Genomic DNA, 23972 nt, shown 5'->3' on the forward strand with positions numbered 1-23972 from the left:
CTGCATGTTGGGTTTGGAATTCAGCATTTTGAGCCTTTCTAGGAGAGAAATGTCTTAAGAAAGTGTGCCACTTTGATCTTGCGTGGCTCCCCACTAATTTCAGTAGAATGTCTCCAGGACAATTTTTCAATTGTTCACCCTTTTGTGTGTGTGTGTGTGTGTGCGTGTGCGTGCGCGCGTGCATCAGTCAGAGCTGTCCTTTTCTCTCTTTGCACTCTTCTGTGAGCCTTCCTTATACATCCCATCTGAAGTGCCCTTGCGTCTTTAACTTGAATTGTAAGATATTGACAACTAGCTCTGGTTTAGAAGCAGGACCTGGGGACCCTTGGATTGGCTAGGATGAGCACAAGAAGTGGCACATGGGCCATCCTGTAGGTCAGAGGCAGGTGTCTTTTCCACCAAAGGATCCAAATCAGGGTGGGTGTGTCCACATTCTAATATAGGGTGTGACTAAGGGCAGGGCCAGTTGTAATTCTTAGCCAGTTTTATGTTGGCTCAGTTCCGTGCATGTTGGCTCAGAAATAAACCCTAGTACAACCATCGGACATTCTAGCGCTTTTCACTTTTCTCAAAGCATTTCCCCAATCTCAAGTCTGAACCAACCCTTAAAAACTGACATCTCTCTTTGGAAATGCCTTTCATGGATTGCCACCTGTTTTCTTTTGTCACTAAAACCTGTCAGCCTTTCTTCTCTGCTTAACCTCTTGGCAGTAAGGAATGTGCAGACCAAGGGCTGCTCCTCCCAGTTATATCCAAAGCAGAGGTGAGGCCTTGAGGTTTGCTTCAGTGACCTGACTTGGTCCACTTCTATTTGCCCTCTGTGAGTGGGTTCAAGTTTGGGCCCTACTTTCTTTCCTTTCATCCCCCCAATAAAGGGTGACACTTTGTCCGCTTGCTTAAATTTTTTATTAGCTTCCAACTGAGTGCCATGATTATCTACTTCCGTAGGGCCAACGGGCCCTTCTAACAAACGTTCATAGTCCAGACTGCCTTTAAACTCAGGCGTGAAGAACGGTTTCACCAATGAGGGTTTGTTCCAAAACACTCTCGATCGGTCGGTTTCCTGATGGGGTTCCTCATACTGGGGCAATATGGTTCCATCCACAACACGAACACTGAGCCCATTCCCCTTCGGTTGGTGTGACTCGTGGGGGTTTCATTCTGGTTCGGCCTCCTTTCTTCCAATGATCTCCCTCCTTCAGGTACATATACACGGTCCATTCTACTGGTTCAGTCTCCTCTAACTGGACCACAATTCCCCCTTGTCCTGTTTTGTAACTACCTTTTCATCTCCTTTTCTTTTTGCTGTCTAATGGATTTATTATACTGTTGTCTTCTCTCCATCTCCTCTAGAGGTAATTTCATCTTAGCTTTCCCTTTGATCCAGCGACCCTCCATTCCCATCCACCTCATCCTACCGGTATCTCCTCCTCCTCCTTCACCTCCTTCCGTTTGCTTTCCTCCTCCCTCCTGTTCTACCTCTTTCCCCCAATCTTTCCTTCCTTTTAGATCTCCCTTCACCTCGGTCACTAGAAAAGCTGCTTCTATGGGTGCCTCCACCTTTCCTGTCACTTTCCTGCTCTTTTTCTCTTGTACAGTATCTCTAACTGCTCAACTGCTGGCAATAATGTATAGGCCATGGTAGGTGTTTGAGGGGACGGCTCACTCTCGTTCTTTCCGGTGGGTTTTGGCTCCTTCTCACACCTTCCCGTCTCCCATATCATCCTCCTATTGTCCGATGATGTAGCTGCCTAAAAGAGTTGGTACCTTGAGCTTGCTTGTATTTTTTTAAATCTCTTGATTTGTTCCCCTCCCACCCTTGATACTTCTCTTGGGTTGCTTTTGTTTTTACCTCTTTTGAAATCTGTTTTAAACTGTAAACCGCCTGAACGTTTTGACAGAAAGATAGTATCTAAATGTAGGAAGGATAAAATTAATTCATTGAGAGAGACCCTTTCTATCACAGTTTTCTCTGCCTTCCTTGCCTCCTTTACACCCCAGGCCTGCCAGAACATTTAGAAAGTATTATCTTCTTGAAGGTAAATGCTTGGGTTACTACAAGTACTGCAGTTCAGTAAAATGGGATAGTTAGCATCAATTTCCATTCATAACATCTTTATGGAACAGATTTCACCTTGATGCTCTGCTCAGATATCATGGAATTGAAGACATTGAAGGGTTTAGCTTTGCATGACATCTTGACAGAAATTCACCTGTTCATCCACCGAGGTAAAATGTTTTCTTAGATCTGAGGCACCGTGTTCCCTATGAACTATCACAGATTTTGTCAGGGGAGGGGGATCCTGTAAAAGGTGGTGAAGCTGGCGGCTCAGCAGAACCAAAAGCATAATCATGATCTACTGCTGAAAAACACTTTGCATTGCAAAAATTAAGGACAAACCTTGGGTGTGGGCATGTCTGTGGTTTGGGGGCCGGGGGGGGAGATGACGAAGGAACAATTTATTAGCAAAAAATGCCAAATGATTACTTCACAGAAATATTCAAATATCCTCATTTTAATAACTGCCTTTTTGTTAAGACTGGTGTAGCATTATGGGAATCCCCTTCCTTTGCAAAATGCTGCAGATGTTTTCTTTTATGTCCTGCAGTTGACTTTCCACCATCTGTTCGAATCCAACTGCTGATCAAGTTGGCCGATATTGAGTAAGTGTCCTTGGGAGGGAGGGAGGGAGGGAGGGAGGCTGGCTGCTTGGAGGCGTGACTTCCCTCTGTACCAAAGAACCATGTGGCAGACTCAGGGGTAGCTGCGATGGTCTACTGGCCTGCATATGCATCTCTCCTGGCCTAGAACCCCTCTTGCTCTCTTTTTCTAATCAAATGCATAGGGCAGGGGGTGGGTGATCTTGGCCAGGTCAAGGCCAAATTCTGATCTGGGCTGCCCCCTACCCTGATACTTTCTGGGGGAAAAGCCTCATATGCAGCACAATCTGTTGCTGAAAAGAAAGGTTCTGCATCTCCCCACTTTTCTTGCTTGTCTGCAGCCATTTTCTTTTTACTTAAAACTTAACAGTATACTTATTTAGTGGTTTAATATTATACTCACCAGTCATAATTTATTTATTTGACCTTAATTGTCCTGATTGATTCAAGACATCTTAGACCAGACTGAATCTTTGCTGTCAGAAAGCAAGAAGTACTAAGTCTGACAGAAGACTTTGTGAATCAGTTAGGTCAGCTGAGGTGGGAAATGTCAATTTTATATAAACACTACCACTGAAAAACATATATAGCCACTAAATCAGTATAAAGATGGGGGATTGAGCATTAAGGAGCTGCAGATAAGCCAGAAAATCACCCAGGAGCCATGCCATTGATTTTTTTCAATAGCAGATTGTGCTATTGTTTTTCCCCCCCAAAGTACAGCTTCACTGAGGTCTTGGGGTAAAGGTGCAAAGAATGGCTTGCAGGTTGCATGTACCCTGTGGGTGCACAGTAAACGAGGTACTGTTAACTTAAGCTTTAGTTAATTCAGTGTCTGTCAGCTATAAACCACAAGGATCCTCAAATAACTAATATGTGCCATTTTAGTTGCTGAGTATCTTGCACAACTAAGTAAAGTCAAAGACAGATGGGAGCTCAATAAAATTCAAATCCAAATCCTTCCCCTGCCAGGGGGGTCTAGAACACTGCCTAAAATGAAAACTAAGGTTTGCCTGGCTGCAGGAGGTGGCAATACAATACTAGTGGCTGAGAGAATTCTGTACTTATGCTATTAACCACTGCTGTTAATAGGCTTGCCCTTGACCAGTCTCCCTCCAAACAAAAGCTCATGGAAGGGTTTGTTTTTGAAAACCAACAACGTCATTTTGCAGTTGGGAGAGTCACCCTGTTTTTCTCCCCCCCCAGGTATCGACTGGCTGCAGGGACCAGCGAGAAGATTCAGCTGGGAGCTCTGGTTGGTGCCTTCCAGGTCACCAGAGACCTAATTGCAGCGGAGGCGTAGGAAAGCTGCTTTTGCAGTCGTTCAGAAGCTTCAATTTGCAGCAGCCTTTCTGTTGCAACTTCAGTGGACTGAAAGTGGTTTACAAGTTCCAGGAAAGGCTTGAGTTGAGTCTTTTCTTCCTCTTTCTCCCTCTGATACCTCCCACGCATTGATCTGATTTCTCCAGGAGTGAGATGGATCACTCTGTCTCTGCTACAATATAGTGGAAGGGTCCGGAGTATATTAATAACAGAACTGGGCTCCCAACAAGGACAAGACAGCTCTTCAAACTGGTCTCTCTGACTTGCATCTGATGTGCTGGGACAGAGTTCCTTGGATAAACCTAGAATTCAGAATCTTGGCCATAAAAAGCAAATATCTGCTCTAATCCAGAGGAGTTGAGGAGGCCTCTAGCCTGTTGAGGATCTGGAGTCTTCTCTTAGGCTCCTCCATAAATGGCTACAGTGAAATGAATCCCCAGTTACCTCTGCTCAGCAATCTGAAACCAACCAAGTCAGCCACACTTAAGCAGCATTTGTGGGTGCTGCCTGAGACCAGTCTTCTTCCTGGGAGGAGACAGTTTCCATCTGGAAAATCTCATCCTCCTCTCTTTTTGGTGATAGATGATGGAACATTGTGTGTTGCCCCCACCACATACTTCTTTGCCATAAGTCGAGAGTTTTTTTAAAAAAAGACTCCTGTTGTGGTTAGGAGTTGGTTAGGAGTTGGGGCCATTATCTTTTTTACCCTGCTAGAAGGTAGTAACAGTATAAACATAATAATAAAGCTGTATTTTGTATCTGGCATGAAGTGTTTGTTGGTATTTGCATACAGAGCGGTTTACAGTCCCTAGCTGTACTTTCCTATCTTAGATGTTTACTTCTGCACTGTCACTTTATAGCAGTGTTTAAAAAAGCTGGTTTCAACTACTCAATACCAGTACCATCCTGGTAACAAGATTAGATTAATATTGGCCTCATGGCATTTAAGTCTTACAGTGATGGGTAGAAAAAGCTACAGAACATAAATATTTTGAAGTTATTTCATTCTTATTTGACTGCAGACATCCATTGTTTACTACTTTATTAGAAAATTGAGCCTTTGCCTGCACCCAGGTGCTCTCATTTGACTCTGCAACCCCATATCCTTCCAGGAAGAGAACCCAGTTTAAGAACTTCCAGTCTGGTTACAGTGATTAGTGAAGCTACCCCAAAATGTCATGAAAGTCTACCCTTCAATGTAGCCAGGAAAACAACAACAACATCCAGTCTATATTATTTACTTTCAACGTTCACTAGCACTTTTATTTACTCGCATCCTGATGCAATTTCAGTGTGTTTAAAAATTGGCATTTAATTGTCATGCCAGACTAGCTATGCAGCCCAACGAAGACAAGGGCAGTAATAAATGGACGAGGCCCGCACTGGGCTGCACTATAATCTACACCTATTGTCTTCAGCCCAGCAAGTGAGTGACACTACCCCGCATACACATCATTACTCCTAGAAAATTCTGAGCTCCTTTATTGGGCTTGGTCCTATATGGTTTATGTCAACATAAAGGATGGGTAGTGTCTTATACTGATATTGTGCCACCAATATGGTGCTTTTACATCCCTCAGCATCCTTGTGGGGACTTCCCTCCCTCCTAATGCTCCTGCTATTTTCAGAACAATTTCTTGAGGTAGCCAAGGGCAGCATTCAGCTGGTGCAGTTTGTAGCTTGCATCTTCCTGTTCCATTTGATATGGTGACAAAGGCCATTGGAACTGACCGTCCCAACAATAGCTGGTGTAACTGCCTGCCTCTGTTTTTTAGCCTGTGGATTCATAGAAACCCCTCCGGAATAAAGGCAAACAGGCCAGTAGCTCCAGAGCTTTTGAGCTACAACTCTCTAGCCACTGCCAGTGTGGCCAATGGTCAGGTATGGTAGGAGGTAAAGTTCAGATAATCTGCAGGGCATCAGACTGCCTATCCCTGTTCTATCATGTTTCTTTTTACTTCATGCTGCTGCTAAAGTATGAGAAACCTCCACCACGTGTCAATACAATATAATAATTTAGGTTTGTTGTTTCCTACCCTGAAATGGCACTGGACTTTAAAATATGCCTCTGTGATCACTTATGTGTGCAAAAGGCATTCTTCCTAGTCTACTCCACACTGGCTCTTAATTCAGGTCATAACAGGTACAGTTTTCCCAGCAGTGTGCATTCAAGTAGGACCAATTTCAAATTCACCTTCATCCATTTTAAAGGAAATGATCAACATCCAGTTTTCAGCCAGACTAGAACCACCACCACTCTTCAGAAAACCCTTGTGTCTGTAGCCCTTTCATGCAGTATTTGTTACTCAGTGCCTTGTGCAGTATTTCAGCTTTTGACTCCCAAGAGTGAGCATCTGTATGGAATACAGAAGTAGCTCTGGAGAAATGTAACAACCTACTGATTAAAGGGTGGGGACTCCTAGAGTCAACTATGCTGAAGATCTGTCTGGCTTTTTACTTGGGACTCCAGCCATGATTCCTAAAAGTCAGATTACTCCATAGTTCCACACAAAATGAGAAATGTCTACTTTCTGTGTGACAAAACATGCCTGCGGTGAGCTTCAGGAAAGTAGCTGGTCTCTTCACGCCCAAAGCCTCCAGAGAATAACAGCACGCCTTCTGGAAGAAGTGGTTGGCATCACAACGTTCTATAGGTGAGGAACTCCTTCATCTTCTTTGGGATGGGCAGCTCCTGGACCTGGTAAGTGCTGTAGCAACTACGGATCACTTTGCGGCACAGGTGTTTCAGAGAGGAGAGTGCCTGGGGGGCGGTCCAGAACTGAGTGTGGCCATCTCTTGTCCTGTAGCAAAAACAGGGTGGAAGAGATGTTAGCTAAACTCAAGTTATCCAGCTGCCGGAGGGAAATGCGCACAGTGCTGCTGAATTGGGTTTAAAAGCCAGGATACAACAATTGATGGGTCGCATGCTCCCCCCCCCCCCCAATTTTTCCATAGCCCGAGTGGCTGGGTGGGCTGTCTGGAAAAGACCACAGCTGCCGCTGGGAGAAGGAAGAGCTACTCCAAAAGTTAGATCACGGTGGGTGGCTGCGAGCAGGGTGTTCAACCCGTTCAGCCACATCTGTTTCAGGTGATCTGAACTAGCCCCTCTTTCCCTAAGAAGTACTGTAAAGATTGGAACTACTCAGCCGCAGCTCTGCAGCCAGGCATTTCAACCTACTGAACTATTTCAACCCATAATCTTCCTCTATTTTGCTCTTTAAGGACATTTATGCTTCAAATACAGTGGTGCCTTGCATAGCGATTGCTCCGTTTTACGGCAAAATCGCTGTCACATACAGCACTGATGGTACCTGTCTGTCATGGGTTTGGAGGGAAAGTTCCATCCTATGGGGAGTGGAAGGCGGGACATCAGGGGGAGGAGCTGTACTGTATATATTTGGGGGAAGTCCTTCGTAAGAGAGCTGACGTGGAGAAGTGGAGTTGGAGTCTGTGGGTCAGACTGAGTACAACTGTTCGTCAGATACTACATACCTGATAGGTTCAGGTTTCTATCTAGGTAGCCAGAACGGATAGGTTCAGGGTCTGTGCGTTACCTTAAAGTGTTCCGTGGGAACCAATCTGTTGTATGTGTATGATTGGGACTATACCAAGTTCCAGTATCCTATTTACCTGATCCTTTTATTTACCCTGTTTGTTTTTTCAATAAACCTTGTTCTCTTGTTTATTAAAATCCATTCCTGGTCTGGGTGACTTGGTAGAGCGAATGGTTGGTGGCAGCATAACTACAGGGTGGGATACTCCAGTAGGTCTGGGGTTGCTACATTTTTTTGGTGTCCAGCGGGTGGGATCCGACTGGTCCAGTTGCCCAGTGGTCCAGCAAAGCCTTGGCTAGTGTGCCCAGAGCAAGGGGGGGTCTAGTCAGGGAAAATCTGAGGGCGCGTAGGTAATCTTCTAGGCTTACCTCATGGGGAGGTAGGCTAGTGGAAGAACGTGCAAACTCAGATTGGGGGACTAGATTAGGGAGCTCTGAGGCAACCCGTTCTGGCGGGAAAGGGCTGAGGCAATGCTGCGTGAAGTAACAGTGATCTAGCCTGTCTGCTGAGAGGCCTAGCAGAGGGGGTGAATTCTGTCTGGCAACAGTTGCACGTGGGTGCTGGAGGGACAGCAGCAGTCTATAGAAGGCTGTTTCTGAGGCAAAAGGAAAAAAGTCGTCGTTTTATTTTGAGGCGTGACTTTTGAAGGCAGCCTGTTCTGGGGGGGGATTATGCCCTTGACTCGAAGCCAAATGGCAGAAATGGGGGAAGTGAGAGAACCACAGGGAGACCAAGGTTCTGAGGAGGAATTTGGCTCAGTGCAGGATGAGAGCACGGGAGAACTGACCTCAGAACTCAGAAAAATGCTCCTAGCCCAACAGCATGAACTGAGGGTGAGGGAAATGGAGGAAAGGGAAAGGGAGAAACAAAGACAATTTGAAATGGAAAGGGAAGAGAAACAGAGACAGTTGGAGTTAGAAAGAATGGCGTTTGAGCTGAAGAAGCTGGAAATAATGAGTAGAAATAGGAATAACAATAATAATGAGGGGAACCCAGGGAATGGGGAAGGCAGCCTGTCTAAAACTGACTTGAAGAAATTCCCTGTGTACAACAAGGGAGATTGCCCTGAGGTGTTCTTTTCCCTCGTGGAAAGAGCGTTTGTGGACTTCTCAGTAAGGGAAACTGAGAAGATGACCATTATGCGATCTTTAATCAGTGGCAGCCTGGCAGAAGTCTATGCAGAGATGCCAGTGGAACTGCTGAAAGACTTCGCTGAGTTTAAAAAACTGGTGTTTGCCCGGCATGGGATAAATGCTGAACAGCTGAGGCAAAAATTCAGGTCACTCACAAAAAAACCAGAGCAGACTTTTACCCAAGTGGGGGCCCAACTGGTGAGGTTGCTAGAGAAATGGCTGTCTCAGGAGGGGACAGAGACCTTCCAGCAGCTCAAAGACCTGATAGCGCTGGAGCAATTTTATTCAGTCCTGCATGGGGAACTAAAGTTCCATGTGAGAGAGAGGAAACCGAAAACTGTGACAGAAGCGGCGGAGATCGCAGATTTTATTTCCCAAATAAGGAAGCCCTTAGGTGCTGAGGGGAAAACTGTGGGTAAGCCCAAAGAAACCTACAGCAGGTACTCTCAGGGACCAGGGAAAAACCAGCAAGGGGGAGGGGCCCATGTTGAAGGGAAGCCCTCTGACATGAAACCACCAAGACCTCAGATTTTGGAGGGAAAACAAAAAACAGATGAGAAAGACTCCAAGTACAGCAGAAAATGTTATTTCTGTCAAGGAAAGGGCCATCTAATCTCAGAGTGTGAGAAATTAAAGCAGCTAAAGGGAAATTTGCCTCATGATTTGAGTGGAACCAAGCCAAAAGCTGTGTTCTGTGTCCAGACAGAGCAAAGCTCCTTGCCACTGAGGGAGCCTGCTGCCATGGCGACTCACTCTGGACCAGTTACATCTGCTGATCAGGCTGGGGAAAATGGTCCTCTTGTGGAGGTCAAGCGCTGCTTACTAGTTAGGACAGATTCGCAATTGTTTGAGACCGCTGGGGTGGACGTAGGAATACTTGACCATCAGTATAGGGGGCTAAGGGATACTTGTTCCCAGGTGACCCTGTGCCATCCAGACATTATTCCTAGGAAGCATATAATCCCAAATGAGAGCCTGAAGGTGGCAGGGATTGAGGGGCAGGTGATCTCACTGCCAGTAGTTGAGGTACCTGTGAGCTTTCAAGGCTGGAGGGGAGTTTGGCGTCTAGCGATTTCATCGACTCTGCCAGCAGCCGTGCTCGTGGGAAATGACCTGGCTGAACATGTGAAACGGGTGCTAGTGATTACACGCTCACAAGCTACCATGGGGACAGTTCAGGGGGGTACTGAAGAGCCCGAGGCTGAAGCAGATGAGGGTAGTCCCGAAGCTGTGGCAGAAACCTTAACCACAGACAGCAAATTTGGCCAAGAGCAAAAGGCAGACGCCACTCTCCGAAAGTGTTTTGAAAAGGTGACAGACACCCAGCTAACACCTGAAACCCCAGCGAGATTTCACGGGAAAAAGGGAATTTTATATAGAGAGACCCTGATGAATATCTCAAAAGGGGGAGATGGGATCAGAAGTCAGCTAGTGGTACCTGAAAAGTATCGCCCCATGATCTTACAAAGGGGGCACTCTGACATGTTTGCTGCGCACTTGGGGGTGAACAAAACACAGCAGAGAATCACACAAAATTTTTACTGGCCTGAAATAGGGAAGCAGATCAAGGAGTTCTGTAAACAATGTGATGTGTGTCAGAGGCAGGGGAATAACCGTGACAGGACCAAAGCGAAGTTGTGCCCTTTGCCTGTGATTGACACCCCGTTCAAATGTATAGGAGTGGATATTGTGGGACCTTTGCCCAAGGCCACAAAGAGGGGGAACCGGTTCATTCTCACCATCGTGGACCATGCCACGAGGTACCCCGAAGCCATTCCCTTGACTAACATCGAAACTAACACAGTGGCAGATGCCTTGGTGGGGTATATGTCCAGGATGGGATTTGCCTCAGAAATAATCACAGATTTGGGCACATCGTTTACATCAAAGCTCATAAAACGGTTATGGCAAATCTGTGGAATTAAACACAAGGAAACCACTGCCTATCACCCAGAAAGTAATGGGTTAACAGAGAAGTTCAATGGGACTCTGATGCGCATAATTAGGGCTTACTTGGCAGAGAATCCAAACAATTGGGACCAGAAGCTGCAATCCCTTTTGTTTGCTTACCGATCAGTGCCCCAAGCCAGTACCGGGTTCAGTCCGTTTGAACTTTTGTTTGGGAGAAAAGTAAAAGGTCCACTTGATTTAATCAAACAGAATTGGGAGCAGATCACCCAGGGTGACCCACAAGATGTTGTGACGTATATAGACACTTTAATGAATGACCTGAAGAGAAACCTAGAGCTAGCAGCAGAAAACCTGCAAGCTCAGAAGGTCAGACAGAAAACCTGGTATGACCAGAAAGCCAGGGAGAGGCACTTTAACCCAGGGGAGGAAGTGCTTTGGCTTAGGCCCTGCAAAGAGAACAAACTGCAGCTCAAATGGGCAGGACCATACAGGGTCATTTCCAAGATGTCGGACCTGAACTACCTTATAGAACAGGAGGAACACCAAGCACGGAGGGTGGTACATGTGAATGCCCTGAAACCCTACTACAGAGGGGAACAGAGGGTTTTATTTGCCATAAAAGCAGCTGAGAGTGAGGAAGCTGAATTGCCCTTCTGGGAGGGTAGAGGGGAAGTGAAATACAACCCAGATGAGGTGAAGATCAGTCCTGCACTCACCCAAGACCAGCAGCAAGAACTAAAAGTGCTGCTCACTAAATATCATAAGGTTTTTTCAAATAAGCCGGGGATAGTGAAGGGAGTGATGCATCGGATCCACACAGGGGATGCACCCCCGCAAGCAGTATCCCCGTACCGAGTGACGGGACCCTATAGGGACAAGGTGCGGAAGCAGCTGGACGAGATGCTTAGGGAGAACATAATCGTCCCCTCTTCTAGTCCTTGGTCCTCTCCGATAGTCCTGGTGGACAAGCCTGATGGGAGCATTAGATTTTGCGTAGATTACCGGAAATTAAACCGCGTAACCACTCCTGATGCCTACCCAATGCCCAGGCTAGACAACCTGATTGAAACCATAGGGGGTTGTCGGTTCATTTCATCGTTGGACCTAGTAAAGGGTTACTGGCAATTAAGGATTGATCCCAGGGATCAGGAAAAGACCGCATTTTGCAGCCCTTTCGGTCTATATGAGTTTAGAGTCCTTAGTTTTGGTCTCAGAAATGCACCAGCCACATTCCAAAGGCTGATGGACCAGACCTTAGCAGGGCTCAGTGACTTTACTGTGGCCTACATTGACGATATAGGGATCTTCAGCAATACCTGGGAAGATCACCTGAAACACCTGGAGATAGTGCTGCAGAGGTTAAGTGCAGCAGGGCTAACAGTAAAGGCAAGCAAGTGTCAGCTGGGTAGCCCAGAAATAAAATACTTGGATCACATAGTAGGGGGAGGAGTGATCAAACCCCTAGAGGCCAAGATAGAAGCCGTTCGTGATTGGCTCAGACCCAACACCAAGAAAAAAGTCAAATCATTTCTTGGGTGGGTGGGCTACTACAGAAAGTTCATCCCGAGGTTTAGCGAGATGGCGACTCCGCTGACCGATTTGACGCGGAAGAAGACTGATGACCGCATCCCGTGGACCAGCGACTGTGAGGAGGCGTTCCAGAGGTTGAAGGAGGCGCTCACCCATTATCCAGTGCTGCGTGCTCCCGACTTCGACCGGGAGTTCATCATCTACACCGATGCGTCTAACAGCGGAGTAGGAGCAGTTCTTTGCCAGGAGGATGAAAATGGTGACCAGCATCCAGTGTCCTACCTGAGTAGGAAACTCCGGAAAGGTGAGAGACATTTGGCAACCGTGGAAAAGGAGTGCCTGGCCATAGTATACGCGATTCAGAAGGCCAAACCTTACATCTGGGGAAGACATTTTGTTCTGTGCACTGACCACTCACCACTGCAGTGGTTAAAGACAATGAAAACACATAATAGTAAACTTATGAGGTGGGCTTTAAACCTGCAAGATTTTGACTTTGAAGTGAAGGTGGTCAGAGGGACAATGAACTGTGTTGCTGACACCTTGTCAAGAAGACCCGACGAGTGAAGACGGCGAAGAAACCATGGACTGTGTATATTGGTGACCAAAAGTTAAATGTACCTGTTTATTGAACAGGCTTGGTTTGTATTAATAAAGGTAACTTAATGTATTGCAAATATTAATGTATAAATGCATAAGTGATGTGTTTGACCTAGAGTGAGTAAGTATGGGTTATGGGATTGTATTAGAATGTATAACTGTTTATGTGTTTTGATCCTGGTTGTTTTTTTGGAGAAAAGCACTTTAGCTTTTCCCCCGCAAAACAACTTATAAAGGGGGGAGGTGTCACATACAGCACTGATGGTACCTGTCTGTCATGGGTTTGGAGGGAAAGTTCCATCCTATGGGGAGTGGAAGGCGGGACATCAGGGGGGAGGAGCTGTACTGTATATATTTGGGGGAAGTCCTTCGTAAGAGAGCTGATGTGGAGAAGTGGAGTTGGAGTCTGTGGGTCAGACTGAGTACAACTGTTCGTCAGATACTACATACCTGATAGGTTCAGGTTTCTATCTAGGTAGCCAGAACGGATAGGTTCAGGGTCTGTGCGTTACCTTAAAGTGTTCCGTGGGAACCAATCTGTTGTATGTGTATGATTGGGACTATACCAAGTTCCAGTATCCTATTTACCTGATCCTTTTATTTACCCTGTTTGTTTTTTCAATAAACCTTGTTCTCTTGTTTATTAAAATCCATTCCTGGTCTGGGTGACTTGGTAGAGCGAATGGTTGGTGGCAGCATAACTACAGGGTGGGATACTCCAGTAGGTCTGGGGTTGCTACAATCGCTTTGCGACAATGTTTTTGCGATCGCAAAAGCGATCGCTTTGGATGTTCCCTATGGGCTATTTTCACTTTGCGATGATCGCAGGGAAGCGATCATCGCAAAGCTCCCTTTTTCGGCCAGCTGATTGGCGGTTTTAAAATGGCCGCCGGATCAACAAAATGGCCGCCCGCTGTTTTCAAGCACGGATTCCTCGCTTTAGAGGCACCGAAAATGGCGGCGCTATGGAGGATCTTTGCTTAAAGGTGAATTTTAAGCCCAAAGGAACGTGTTAGTCGCATTTTAACGAGTTTCTATGGGCTTTTTATTTTCGCTTAGCGATGTTATCGCCTAGCAGCGATTTTTTCAGAGCGAATTAACATTGCTAAGCGAGGCACCACTGTACTAAGCCATGGCTGTAGATTTGGACTGCAGGGCTAGCAGACTGGTAAATAGCAAGCTTTTCTCTGATCATTTCAATTGATGTTGACCTTCAAATCAATACATAGGAGAAGGAAAGGACAGACAGACATGACCGTGTGTGATTACAGAACACTCCAACCCCTGAAGCTAAGCAAGTCTGGTAATGGCCAGCTCCAGGATTCCAGACAACCTAAGAAGTCCCAAACTTGCTGCCTGGATTCCACAGAATAAAAAAGGTGACTAGGATAGAAATGTAGTAAATAAATGTCATTCCAATTGTATTGCAGACAATTTTTGGTTCTCCAGATTAGAAAACGCTTAGACAGCAGTATGCCCATAGACTTAACAGTGATGTAACTAGGAGAAGTTTCCAGATGTTTTGCTATCTATTTCCACCCCCATGACCACCCAATATTGCTGTCTACCACAAATGTTAAAACTGAGATTCTCCTACTTTGGGCACATCATGAAAAGACAGGAATCTCTGAAAAAAGACAATAATGCTGGGAAAGCTGAAAGGTAGCAGGAAAAAAAGACGAAATACGAGATGGATTGCTCCCCTAAAGGAAGCCACAGGCTTGAGCTTGCAAGAACTAAGCAGGGCTATTGAAGATGAGAAATTTGGGGGATCACTTATTCATTAGATTGCCATCAGCTGAGTCAGACCTGATAGCACATAACAGCAACCACAAGCTCTATCTAGTTCCTATTGCAGTTTCTGTATGTGTTTAGTGGGAACAACAGAATGAAAGGAGCTTGATTTCTGTATGAACTTTAGTTTACATAAAGGTGTCTTGGAGGTAGGTTCGTGTGTGTGTGTGTGTGTGTGTGTGTGTGTGTGTGTGTGTGTGTGTGTGTGTGTGTGTGTGTGTGTGTGTGTGTGTGTGTGTGTGTATATATATACATATACATATATATATATATATATATATATATAAATATATATATATATATATATATATATATATATATATATATATATGCTTCTATCTGTGCAGTTAGGGAGGCTGGTTCTATTCATTGGGGGTGGAGGTGGGCAGGGGAAAGGAAGACGGAAGAAGGAATAGGAGCTTTTCAGCTATTGGCCCAGTACGTACCCTGTAGCAATGATCCCACCATGTGGAAAATAGGTGCAGCAAAGACCATTCTTCACGGGGGCAAAGGCAACTGGAATTCCTAGGTCTAAGGACCAGATCCTCAGGAGCCTAAAAGGATAAAAGGAAGGAACTTTTCTTTGGAAAGACAATTGCAAGACTAAAAAAATCTCAGAGCTCATAGAAAATAAGACACCTCCCCAAATCTGCAAGCCAGCAGGTCTCACCTGTCATCTGCCACCGTTGCAAGATAGAGGCCTTCTGGTGAGAAGCACACCGACCGCAGTGAGCTGGCATGGAAGTCGCCGCTTTGATCCACAAAAGACTGCAGCGGAATGTGGCTGGAAAAGAGGAAAGGAAATAGAGAGGTTTGCCTGCCCATTTTAGCTATGCTGGCAACTAATCAGCCATCAGTACATTAATGCCTCACAAATATATCATCCCTGACACTTTGGCTAAGGAAGGAACTTCACGACTCTGCTCCCTGGCAGAGAAAGATGGGAGAGAAGTGAAACACTTTCTGGGGTCTCTGAAACTCTTGGCTGAGAGAGTAGGAAGGGTCTCAGGGCTGGAGAGAACCGGCTGATGGGGTCTGGGGAAGAAGGCCAGAGGTTCTTCTGTCCTCCATCTCCTCTCAATAGCTTCATCAGCTCGTGCCCAAGTTCTGGCATTACAAGAAAGAGAGAGAAATACACTCAACCCATGTTCTTCCAACTGTGTCTAAATATGGTCAACATCATATCCTCCCCCACCCCCAGGTCTTTCCTTTCCTTTTAGTCTCAAAGACCCTGATGTTTCAGTCTCTCTCTCTAGAACAGATTTCAGACACCCATTGGTTTGCTGGTTGCACCTTTGCGCTCCCATTTCCCAGCACTACAGTATCCTAATTGTGATAACGTGAAGGCAAACCATATACACCTCCGAATCTAACACGAACACGACTATCAGGCAGATTTGGCCAACGATTCATGCCTTTAAAACTTCCCAAATGGACAATGGTAATGCACTTTACATGGAGCAGCCTTTGAAAAATGCTTGGAAGATACAGCGCACTCAGCAGCTAGGCTGTTGTTTGGTGCGTGCTTTAAGAAACTGGCCATGAATCAAGCACATGGCTTCTAAGCTCTGTTTCAGATGCTCGATTTGACTTACAAAGTGTTAAGCAGTTTGGGGCCAAGATAACTCCCATATGAGCCCATACAGAATTTGAGTTCTTCAGGAGTGGAGAGGTTCTCGCATGTCCCACCACCTCAAGAAAGTGGCCAGTGAATACTGGACAACTGTTCCTCCCACTGTGTCTCTCCATTGTTGAGAATGGCTGTAGTTCATGAGAACTGAAACTTAACATCTGGAGACTACACACGCCCCAGCCCTGCTCTAAGCAAAAATAGCCTGCCCTCGCCATGGTGTTGCCACCTTCTCAAAATGAGCTGCTGGTGGTGGGCTAGTGCTCTGTCTGCCCTCTGCCGCCTGATCTGGAACATCTTCTCCTACCAGAGGGATCTCAGCTGCTCCCCAGTGCAAGGGTCCCAGAGGATGACAAAGGTGTCATATGAAGCAGTTGCAAGAAGAGCAGAGTCTGGAGAGAAGTCGCAGGACACAACACAGCCCTGGTGCCCTTCTAGTCTTCTCAGAAGGCTGTAGGAGCACATACTCCAGAGCAGGGCCTACCAGGGGCAAAAAGGCAGTGGTAAGAATGGGTGTAGTTTTTGAAGTAGCTGTGTTAGACTATGCAAGCATATCAGACAAACAAAAGAAAACCAAGAGAGAAAAACACTGGGGCCTTAATTAAAATCTACATTTTATTGTGGGCTTTTGTGTACCAAATCCACTTCCTCAAACATAACAGACAGTATGACTGTCATATTTATACATGGTATGTTCTTCTTACCTTGTAGACTGATAATTGATATTATCCAAAGACTGACGGCCTTTCCTGTTTCTAATGAACCACAGTCAATTTGCCCATTACCTGTATCCCCTCTTGGTCATGAGGTCGTGTATTAATATGACTGTTATACAGTCTCATTCTTATGTCTGAGGAAGTGGGCTTAATCCATGAAAGCTCACAATAAGATACTGCAATTAGTCTTTAAGGTGCCATGAATTTTTTTCTCTTGCTCTTTTTTTTTAAACCCAACAGGGATTTCTTAAGCCTTCCTAGGCAGGTATCGCTATCATTCCTGGAGTTAGGCAGGTCATCGCTTCCCTTCCCTTCCCTCTTCTCTGTACAGAACAGACTTACGGACTTCTCTCCAGCAGCAGAGCACAACATCTGACCATCCGGAGAGACGCTGCAGCAATACACCCACTGCACATGTCCAGAAAGCACCTTCAGTTGCTTCCCTGCGGAACACAAGAGAGAGAGAGAGAGAAGGAGAGAGGGGAAGGAAGCGCAAACACGGATTGGGGAATGGGGATTCCCTTTTTTAGTTTGCCGGAAAACAAACAGCATATTCCCAGACCAGTGAAGAGGAGCAATCCATGCAAGGTGGACTCTTCCTCTCACTGCCCAGATCCAAGGTAAGGGTCATATGATTTCAAAGACACACCCTCTTCATTAGCAATTTTTCCTGCCTTCACCCAGATCAGAACTCTTAACCTTTGGCACCTTTAACCTTATATACTAGTAACTGCTACTTCCTTATTACTACAAGTCTGGGAATGGGCAACACCTTTATTGGTGTTTACAAAAGTTACAAATACAGTGGTGCCTCGCAAGACAAATGCCTCACAGGACAAAAAACTCGCAAGTCAAATGGTTTTGGCAATGGGGTTGATGACTCTCAAGACAAATGTTCCTATGGCCGTGCTTCGCAAGACAAATGTTTTCCGCTTTTTGTTCCTGCCTCATGTTTGCTGATTTTTAAATGTTTTTCTATGATGTTTAAAAAGTTAACGTTTTTATTGAAATTTTTAAAATCATCTGCACAATATGTATGGCTTTAAAGAGCACTTAATAAACCCTTTATAAACCAAAGTTGACTTTGTTTTGACTTTTTTTGCCTATAGGAACACATTAATTAGATTTCAATGCATTCCTATGGGAAAACGCGTTTCACAAGATGAATTTTTCGTAAGACAACATTAACCACGGAACAAATTAAATTCATCTTGCGAGGCACCACTGTATGATGAACTTTTGAGTTCTTGGAACTTGTCATCTGGTGAAGGCAATATAAAGCCCGAGATCAAGGCAAACAGTTCAAAAACTGGACAAGGCATCATTGCCCTTGGCTCATGAAGCCACACGGGGCTCTGCTACCTTTTCGTTAAGATCACCTCTCTTTTTTAAAATACAGTGGTGCCTCGCTTAACGATTTAAATTGGTTCCAAAAAAAATCATCGCTATGGGAAAACATCGCTAAGCGAAACGCGGTTTCCCATAGAAATGCATTGCAAACCAGATAATCCGTTCCAATGGGAACGGATTGCCGTCCTTAAGCGAAAATCGCCATAGGAAACATCGCTAAGCAAAACACGGTTCCCCAATTGAAACGCATTGAAACCTATTCAATGCACGTCAATGGGGGAAAAAATTACAACAAATTTAAAAAGAGTCGGAACAAAGTCAAATTAGTTTAACAAAGGGTTTATTAAGTGCACTTATGATTTCAAGCATTCTAAACATTTTTAAACATTTTTAAACATATAAAAAGCAGCCAACATGAGGCTGTCAAAACCATCATTAAGCGAAACGGGGACCCAAACTGTCATCGCTATGCGAAGCATGGTCCCAAACATCGCTATGCGAAAATCGCCCATAGGGAACATCGTTAAACGGAGCGCAAGATCGCTCCGGGGAAGTCATCGCTAAGCGAATTCGTCGTTAAACAAAGCTCTCGTTAAGCGAGGCACCACTGTAAACAGCTTTTGACAAAGGCACCAAGCAGCAGCCCTGGCTTTCTATTCTTTCTAAGCCAGAATTTCCACCTATTTCCAAACTGAATTTCCAAAATGGTTCATTAGTCTCAGGCTTATCTCAAAAGATTCCTAGGAGGAGCTGTTTTGGATTGGAAATTTGCTACATAAACCACATTTAAACACTATTTCAACAATGCCACATCACAGGCTTAGTGGGGCAGAGGCAAACACATAGAAGGAAATGGGATGTTGTATCCTATAATTACAAACATATTTTTTTCACCAGTAGCTTATCTGGTGCATTTACACTACACCCTGCATTTACATTACATAGCTATATCAGCTTGATGCCGCTTTAACTACCATGGCTCCAGTCTATGAAATCCTAAGATTTCTATTTCAATTTTAAATGCAACATAACATTCCCATTCAGAGCTCCTGCACCCAAAGTCAGGTGAGCTACAATGCTACTCTAGATCCTGGTTAGAATTGTTTGCTGCAGCTTCGGGCAGCGCTGTAGAGGTTTCTAGCAGACAACTGTTAAATGCCAACTCCAAACACTCGGATCCCACAGAATGAAGCCAAATCTGTTAAAGTGCAATCGCACCGGCATTCTTGTGTAGTGTCAATACCCTCAAGAATGCCAATTCTTTGGCCAGGGCCCATGCTCCTACCATTCTGACTTAGGTCCCAGACACGGAGGGTTTTGTCACGGGAAGCAGAGACAAGAACCGAACAGCTCTCACCGGGTGCAAAGCTCAGGTCCCTGACCACGTCCTGGTGCCCCGACAGGTTGAACAGCAAGCAACCTACAAATGCAGCACAGAGTGAGACACGACCTCTCCATCCAAGCTGGAACCCCGAGAGTCTCCAGCATTGGTCTAAGACGGATCTTTGAATCTTCCTTCAGCAACATGGAGGGCTGAAGGAACGGGCGGGTCTTCCACAAAAACTTTGGAGGACAGCAAGTGTTCCTCAAACTTTGTTCAAAAGCTTCCTGAAATTTAGAGAAACCCTTGAAGTCCCACTAAACATGAAAAGCTGGGAAATGGGAGAAGATCTGGTCTAGACAAACAGCTGGAGAAGACCTCCCTCTCTCTCCAGTTCCTGTTCTTATCTGAAGAAGTCTGCTAACGAGAGCTCCTCATTAATTCAGCAAGTTGCTCTTGGGGAGGGAGGTATACCTATCCGGGTAAATTAATGAGTGGTTTTGTTGCTATTTCCTATTGGAACACCTGTAGCCTACACACCTAATGAAGTGTCTCATCTGGCCCACTAAAACTTCTGTTTTTTCTCTCAGATCAAAGATAAGAAGCTATTTAAGTGGGGAGGGTTGAATGGAACACAACATCTGGTTTGTAGATTTGAAATATTTCCATTTGGGCTAATCCTCTTGAAGACATGCACAGAATTTAGCTGTGCCTTGTACGCTTTTAAATCTAGATTGCTAGAGCAAATGGGTAAAATTTACATATTTTTGCTTCCACCCACCCACCCCGTACACTTTTGGCCCCATCACTGAAGCCCTCCAGAATCTTCCCAGACTGGAAGCCAAAGGCAGTTTCCCATTATAAATTTATACATTCTGTCAACAAATCAAGAGTTAACACAGGAATAAAGAAGCAGTGAGTTGCACGCTTAATGGACATGCCAGGTTAAAATGGAGCCGCTTCTGGAGCTATTTTCCACCCCCACCCCTGGATAAAAACAAAAACCAACAGCAGGACCAATTTACCTGTCTGCACCTCCCAGACTTTAATCTGGCCATCGTTCAATCCTGTGGCAAGAACGAGACAGGAAGTGCTTGGCCCCCTCAGGATGTGCTTCTTTGAGGGGGAAGGAAGCCAGGAGCTGAAGGCCAGGCCCCAAACAATCTGCCCGCATTCCAGTGTCTTCTCTTTGGCCCCAGCACCCCGCCTTTTAACCTCGTTTTTTAGATACTGACTCTTACATTCCAAAGCTTTGCGGCTCCTGTGGGGAGGGAATGGAAATACAGATTGGGAAATTACTTTTTAAAAATATTGCATCCCGACAACTCATTTACAGTGTTTGTAACGTAATCTGTTTTCATTCTTTGTCACAATGTTCATAAGTGGGAAACACCACCAAAAGCCCTAGCCATGTTCTTGTCTGGATTAAGCGTCAATATAAAAATCATCATCTAGCACACAAGTGTCAAACTAAAGGCCCGTGGGCCAAATCCGGCCAGCTGGGCCATTTCATGTGGCCCTCGCAGTGTTACCTGCTACTGTGCAGCATACAATATGGAAGTGTTTCCTCGGTCACCCATAATGCTCTGCAAATATGCTGGAAATCCACCCAGTGGGACTTCTAATCCAAGCATTCCAAGGAGGGAAGAGTCAGAAAGTGGAGCTGCTTGGGAAATGTAGTCCTTGCTATTGCCCACTCCCGTTCTTACGGCTCCCGGCGAGGACTGTTTGATGGCATCACCTAGCAGCAGCCATCTCCGCCTCTCCTGCATCGGCTACAAGAGTGAGTGAGGAGCCAGATGATAATGAGAGGGCCGTGGCAAATGCAAGGGAAGGGTGGGAGACTTCCAGGAATAATTAACAAAACAAACACGGGTGGGGCTGTGAAGCGGGCGTCAACGAGTATTACTAAAACTCACTTTTCAATAAATTGTACAATAGTTGTAGACTTGAATATATGCTTGCCATTATTTCTACACTTTGATCATAGACTTTTACTTTCAGAGCTAATTATTACTTATGTTATTACTAAAACTGGTAATAACTGAATAAAGAGGATTATATTTAATATGATAAAGAGTAGATATAGTCTTAGAGATACAACCGTCCCTTTGAGGGCAACCATAATGCCTAGGCGGCCCAAAATGAAATTGAGTACGACACCTCTGAGTGGTGTAACAGACAGAGTAATGGACTCAGACTGGGGAGACCTGGGTTCAAATCCCCACTTACATAGCCATGGAAGTGGTGTGTTGGGATGGAACTGGTAAAAGCTTCTCATTAAGCATCTCCCTATTGGGATCACTGTAAATTGGTTCCGACTTTACGGCACACAACACAGAGCATGTTAAAACCTCCTCCCTGCATTGGCTAAAAGCAGGTGCTGCTTCAGGACCACGTCAGCCTGGCATAAGGGCGTCCAGTGGAGGATACTCACGGGTCTGTTCCTTCCAAAGGCCAGGGGAGCAGCTTGACCACGCAGTGGCCCTGAGACCAGGCAAACCAGGCACCGTCCGGAGAGAAGGCCACACTCCACGTCTCACAGCTGGATTTCCAGTCATATTGTTGAGGCCGCCCTGGCTTGAGCTCGGCCACAAGGAGGGGCTCTCCTGAGAAAAAGGGACAAGACAAGGTTTCACCGTTATCAAGCCTGTGTCAACATGGAAAGTTTGCAAAAATATCTGCATAGGCACATCAGCCTGGAAATGCATGCAATAAAAAGAACGGTGTGGTCTCACTATTGTGTATAGTGCCTTGACACCCACTAAGGTGACTCATGGCATGCCACAGATAATGACTGGAGTAGGATTTAGGAGACAGGGGTTCAAATCCCCACTGGTGCCTTTCCTGCAGCCAGTCCTACACTCTTGGCATAACCTGACAGTGAGGACAGAATGACGCTGAGGCAAGGTAGAATATAAATATAAGGGGGAAAAAAAAAGAAAAAAAGAGAGAGGAGTGTCTCATTGTCTGGCTAGGGAACATCAAACATTTGTTTTTTGTTCTTTCAAGGGTGGAAGAGCCATCAGTCCACAAAAATCACTGTAGGCACGAAGAGGCGACCAAACTTTTGCATTCTCACTCAAAAAACAAACAAACAATGGGCAGATAACTGGTATTCACGATTTTTCCTCATGTGTTATTTGCTTTTATAGCAATAAAAAAAATTATACATGCACACAGGTTGGGAACGAGCTGGACAGGCAGTTTGTTGGATGATGCCCAGAATGCAGGACAAGGTGAAGAAGAAGGTTGGAAGCCCTCCTGAAGTCCAGGCCGCCCCCCCCGCCTCTCCCCCCCCCCTGCGATTGCTGGGGTGCCTTCAGGAGAGAAAGGAGCCGGCCAGAGCCCCCGGACCGTCGCTCCCTTGGCAGGGCTGGGGGGGGGGGGCGCAGGCGAAGGCCAAGGACGGGGGGGCACCTCCTCCTCCCCCCTCTTCCCCCCCCAACTCCCTGCCAGGAAGTCCACCTGCCGCGTTATCCTCCCGCCGCCACCTGGACGTCAGGTTGGGGACGACGGGGGGGGGGAAGGAGTAGCTCCAGGCCCTCCTTCTGGCGTCGAAAGGCCGGGGTCCAGGCTGGCCGCCCCTCGCCTTCCCCCCCCCCACAAGGCGAGAGACCCCTGTCCCCCCAACAACCGCGACCCCCCCCCCGCGCCCAGGCAATGAGGGGACGGTGCGGGAGCGGAGAGCCTGAGGAGACCCGGGGAGGGGAAGAAGGGCCGGACGAGGGGACGAGGCCGCCGCCGCCGCCACTCACCCCCCGCGGCTCCCTCCGTCCCCTGCCCGGGCTCCCCCGGAGGGACCTCCATCCGGACCGCATCGGAAACGGCGACGGAGGAGGAGGAGGAGGAGGCCCCTCCCCGCTCCCTCTTCCTGGCCGGCCCCGCCCCCTCCTTCGAAGAGTCACGTGACGGCTTCGTTGGGGGGGCCCGACGCGGAGGCCGGGGGGGGGCGCGCGAGAAGGGGCGCCTGCCTCTGTAATCCGGGGTGGGCGGGCGAGTGGCTGGAGCGGAATCCTGAAGGAATCCTGGCTCTTCCTTCCCGCCTTTGGACCCGATCCGCCGTTTACCTGCCTGCCCGTTCCCTTTCTGCTTTCAAGAGGAGGAGAATGGAAGGAGATGGGAAGAAAGGGGCCAAGGAGGAGCGAGGAAGGGAGGACCCAGGGACCGCGGGGCAGCTTTTGCTAGGGGCGGCCAGGGCAGCCTTAATTCCCCCCCCCCCTTTTTTTTACAATGCAGTCCTGACAGAAAGAAAGAAAGAAAAAACCCTCTCACTGAATCCTATCACTATAGTTCATGTAAGACAAGAGTCAGATATTCTGATTAGTAAATTTTGGGCCGGATAGAACAACCGTCGGGGGGGGGGGTGGATACACACCTGGCTATAGGACAGACCTGGGCAAAGTGCGGCCCGAGGGCCACATAACGGCCGGCGAGCGGGACCGCCGG

General features: G+C 46.5%; 2 protein-coding genes across 3 annotated transcripts in view; one reads left to right on the forward strand and one right to left on the reverse strand.

The window, feature by feature from the left end:
• RFC5 (replication factor C subunit 5) overlaps nucleotides 1-4747 on the forward strand; it is an 18992-nt gene extending 14245 nt beyond the window's left edge. For both annotated transcript variants that reach the window (XM_072983326.2, XM_078381651.1), the window contains exons 9-11: nucleotides 2152-2229; nucleotides 2610-2664; nucleotides 3868-4747. In XM_072983326.2, coding sequence (XP_072839427.2) covers nucleotides 2152-2229; nucleotides 2610-2664; nucleotides 3868-3964 — 230 coding nt within the window. In that variant the 3' untranslated portion in view covers nucleotides 3965-4747. The remainder of the gene's footprint in view (nucleotides 1-2151; nucleotides 2230-2609; nucleotides 2665-3867) is intronic.
• Nucleotides 884-23428, reverse strand: WSB2 (WD repeat and SOCS box containing 2). The gene is made up of 9 exons (XM_072983323.2): nucleotides 23282-23428; nucleotides 21961-22132; nucleotides 20549-20784; nucleotides 19488-19622; nucleotides 17195-17295; nucleotides 16444-16616; nucleotides 15177-15290; nucleotides 14953-15060; nucleotides 884-6785 (listed from the first exon to the last, which is right to left on the reverse strand). Exons 1-9 carry the CDS (start codon nucleotides 23331-23333, stop codon nucleotides 6623-6625), a joined length of 1254 nt encoding a protein of 417 aa, XP_072839424.2. The 5' UTR covers nucleotides 23334-23428; the 3' UTR covers nucleotides 884-6622.
• Between the last annotated feature and the right edge of the window lie 544 nt (nucleotides 23429-23972).

Source organism: Pogona vitticeps, chromosome 14 (genome assembly GCF_051106095.1).
Source record: "Pogona vitticeps strain Pit_001003342236 chromosome 14, PviZW2.1, whole genome shotgun sequence".
NCBI lineage: Eukaryota > Metazoa > Chordata > Lepidosauria > Squamata > Agamidae > Pogona > Pogona vitticeps.

What these genes read in the sequence shown, in the direction of transcription:
- WSB2 (XM_072983323.2), bottom strand. Translation starts at nt 23,333, where the DNA reads ATGGAGGTCCCTCCGGGGGAGCCCGGGCAGGGGACGGAGGGAGCCGCG. An exon ending in GACGGAGGGAGCCGCGGGGG is followed by an intron (nt 22,133 to 23,281) that starts GTGAGTGGCGGC and finishes CCTTTTTCTCAG; the next exon opens with GAGAGCCCCTCCTTGTGGCC. An exon ending in GCAACGGTGGCAGATGACAG is followed by an intron (nt 15,061 to 15,176) that starts GTGAGACCTGCT and finishes TTATCCTTTTAG; the next exon opens with GCTCCTGAGGATCTGGTCCT.